The sequence below is a fragment of the Apaloderma vittatum genome, unplaced genomic scaffold, assembly GCF_000703405.1.
Source record: "Apaloderma vittatum isolate BGI_N311 unplaced genomic scaffold, ASM70340v1 scaffold15363, whole genome shotgun sequence".
Lineage (NCBI taxonomy): Eukaryota > Metazoa > Chordata > Aves > Trogoniformes > Trogonidae > Apaloderma > Apaloderma vittatum.
Window position 1 is genome coordinate 2,333 of NW_009708823.1, and position 2,610 is coordinate 4,942.

At 44.4% G+C, this 2,610-nt stretch overlaps 1 protein-coding gene across 1 annotated transcript in view; it reads left to right on the forward strand.

Annotated features, from left to right (window-relative positions):
* The first annotated feature begins 466 nt into the window (after positions 1 to 466).
* The window catches only part of TTC13 (tetratricopeptide repeat domain 13), a 38,272-nt gene continuing 36,128 nt past the window's right edge, over positions 467 to 2,610 (forward strand). Inside the window, exon 1 of the mRNA XM_009866703.1 lies at positions 467 to 632. Within this exon, the coding sequence (XP_009865005.1) occupies positions 467 to 632 (166 nt within the window). The remainder of the gene's footprint in view (positions 633 to 2,610) is intronic.

Sequence of the window (2,610 nt, forward strand, 5' to 3'; positions counted from 1 at the left end):
GCTAGGCCACTCTCCATCATCTTTGGTAAGTTGTGGGCAACAGGAGAGGTGCCCAAGGACTAGAGGAAAGCAAATGTCACTCCAGTCTTCAAAAAGGGCAAGGAAGAGGATCCAGGTAACTGCAGACTAGTCACCCTCACCTCCATCCCAGGAAAGGTGATGGAACAACTTATCCTTGGTGCTGTCTCTAGGCATATCAAGGATGAGAGGGTCGTTAGGAGCAGTCAACATGGTTTTACCGAGGGGAAGTCATATTTGACCAACCTGAGAGCCTTTTGTGAGGACATAACCAGGTGGATAGATGATGGCCGTGCAGTGCACGTGGTTTATCTTGATTTCAGTAAAGCGTTTGACACCATCTCCCACAGCGTCCTTGTAGCTAAACTGAGTAAGTGTGGTCTGGATAATCAGGTAGTGAGGTGGATCGCTAACTGTTTGAAGGGAAGAAGTCAGAGAGTTGTGGTCGATGGGACAGTCTAGTTGGAGACCTGTGTCTAGTGGAGTCCCTCAGAGGTCGATAGTGGGACCAGTGCTGTTCAATATATTCATCAATGACCAGGGTGAGGGAATACAGTGCGTCAGCCAGTTTGCTGATGATACAAAACTGAGAGGAGTGGCTGTCACACCAGAAGGTGTGCTGTCGTTCAGCGAGACCTAAACAGGCTGAAGAGTTGGATGGGGAGAAATTTTATGAAATACAACAAAGGCAAGTGTAGAGTTTATCACCTGTGAAAGAACAACCCCATGTGCCGGTATAGGTTGGAGACTGACCTGCTGGAGAGCAGTGTAGGAGAAAGGGCCCTGGGGTTTCTAGTGGACAGCAGGACGACCATGAGCCAGCAATGTGCCCTCGTGGCCAAGAAGGCCAATGGCATCCTGGGGTGTATGAGAAGGGGAGTAGCTAGTAGGTCGAGAGAGGTTCTCCTCTCCCTCTACTCTGCCCTGATGAGGCTGCATCTAGAATATTGTGTCCAGTTCTGGGTCCCTCACTTCAAGAGGGAGAGGGAACTGCTTGAGAGAGTCCAGCACAGAGCCATAGAGATAATTAAGGGAGTGGAACATCTCCCTTATGAGGAAAGGCTGAAGGAGCTGGGTCTCTTTAGCTTGGAGAAGAGGAGGCTGAGGGGTGACCTCATTAATGTTTATAAATATGTCAAAGGGGAGTGTCAGGAGGATGGAGCCAGGCTCTTCTCAGTGACGTCCAATGACAGGACAAGGGGCAGTGGGTACAAGCTGGAACATAGGAGGTTCCACAAAAACATTAGGAAAAACTTTTTCCCTGTGAGGGTGACAGAGCACTGGCACAGGCTGCCCAGAGAGGTTGTGGAGTCTCCTTCTCTGGAGACATTCAAAACCCACCTGCATGCGTTCCTGTGTGACCTACTGTAGGTGATCCTGCTTTAGTAGGGGAGTTGGACTAGATGATCTTTTGAGGTCCCTTCCAACCCTGAACAGTCTATGATCCTGTGATTCCTTATGAGTGAAGCGATTTGTTGCCCCAAGAATTGCAAGATTCGAAGGGACCTTTTCCTCCTGTGGCTTGTAACCGAGGGGCTGGTCTTATTCCCTTCCACCTTATTAAAAAAGTCCTTCAGTAAATTCTTCCTGTTACGCAGAAAATTATTCTGGAGATAGGTTGTGCCTGCACCATTTTGTTTCAATTTGTGAAGCATAAAATGCTCAGTGAGTCCACAGCAATGAGTTTTAACTGTCATTGACTAGGAGCACTAATGCAGAACTAGTGAAGTGTTAATGCTGCCGTAGCACAGGAGGGCTTGACCAACCTGAATAACAAAGGGCAATGTTGAAACCTTTTACTGGCAACTCTTTTTCTGGAACCTGTTGGTGATGAGCCATCGTTCTTAGAGAACTTCCTGACTTTAAATTTTGTCCTGCTTTTCACCACTCTTGCTTCAGTTGCAAAACTTACCCCACTAGTTATCGTACATGGCTCAGCTTAGTTCCAAGCTTCTGTTTACAGGCAGTGTTTTTAGATGCTATTTTGACTTTTCTCTATAAGAAGACTGACTTTTTTTCTCTTTTTAGTGCTGCAGTTGTGAGAAATGGGAAGTTAACTAACTGCAACCCTTATGTAATGAAAATACAAGAATAACGCTGCCTGGGAAAGTCAATTAGAAATATATACTGTCCCTCAGCCTTTGGATCTTAGCATCAAGCTTAAATTTACAAACATTAAGGGAGATGATAAAATTTGGTATTTGTGACATAGGTTCAAACTGATAATACTAATACTGTGCATTTTAATGTTTACTTTTGTAATATTTCAAGTTAATAATAGTTTTAAGATCTAAAGATTTAAAAGTTAACAGTTCTCTTGGAATAGCAGTTAAAGCGCCATGTGGGTGAAGTAGTCCATCAGTCGGGGGGGTTTTGTTGATTATTGTGATTGTTTTATTTGTTTCATTTCTGAGCCAACAAGCTGTGTTTGACTTTTCATAGATTTGAATCAATCTTATTGATCTCTTTGTAGTGATCTTCTTGGTAGTATACCTGAGGACCTTTGTGTATGCTTAGTCAATTATGGTTTACTATTCTGTCTGCTTTCTACAGTCTTTATACCTTTTTTTCCTGGACTTCCAGCAGCAGCTC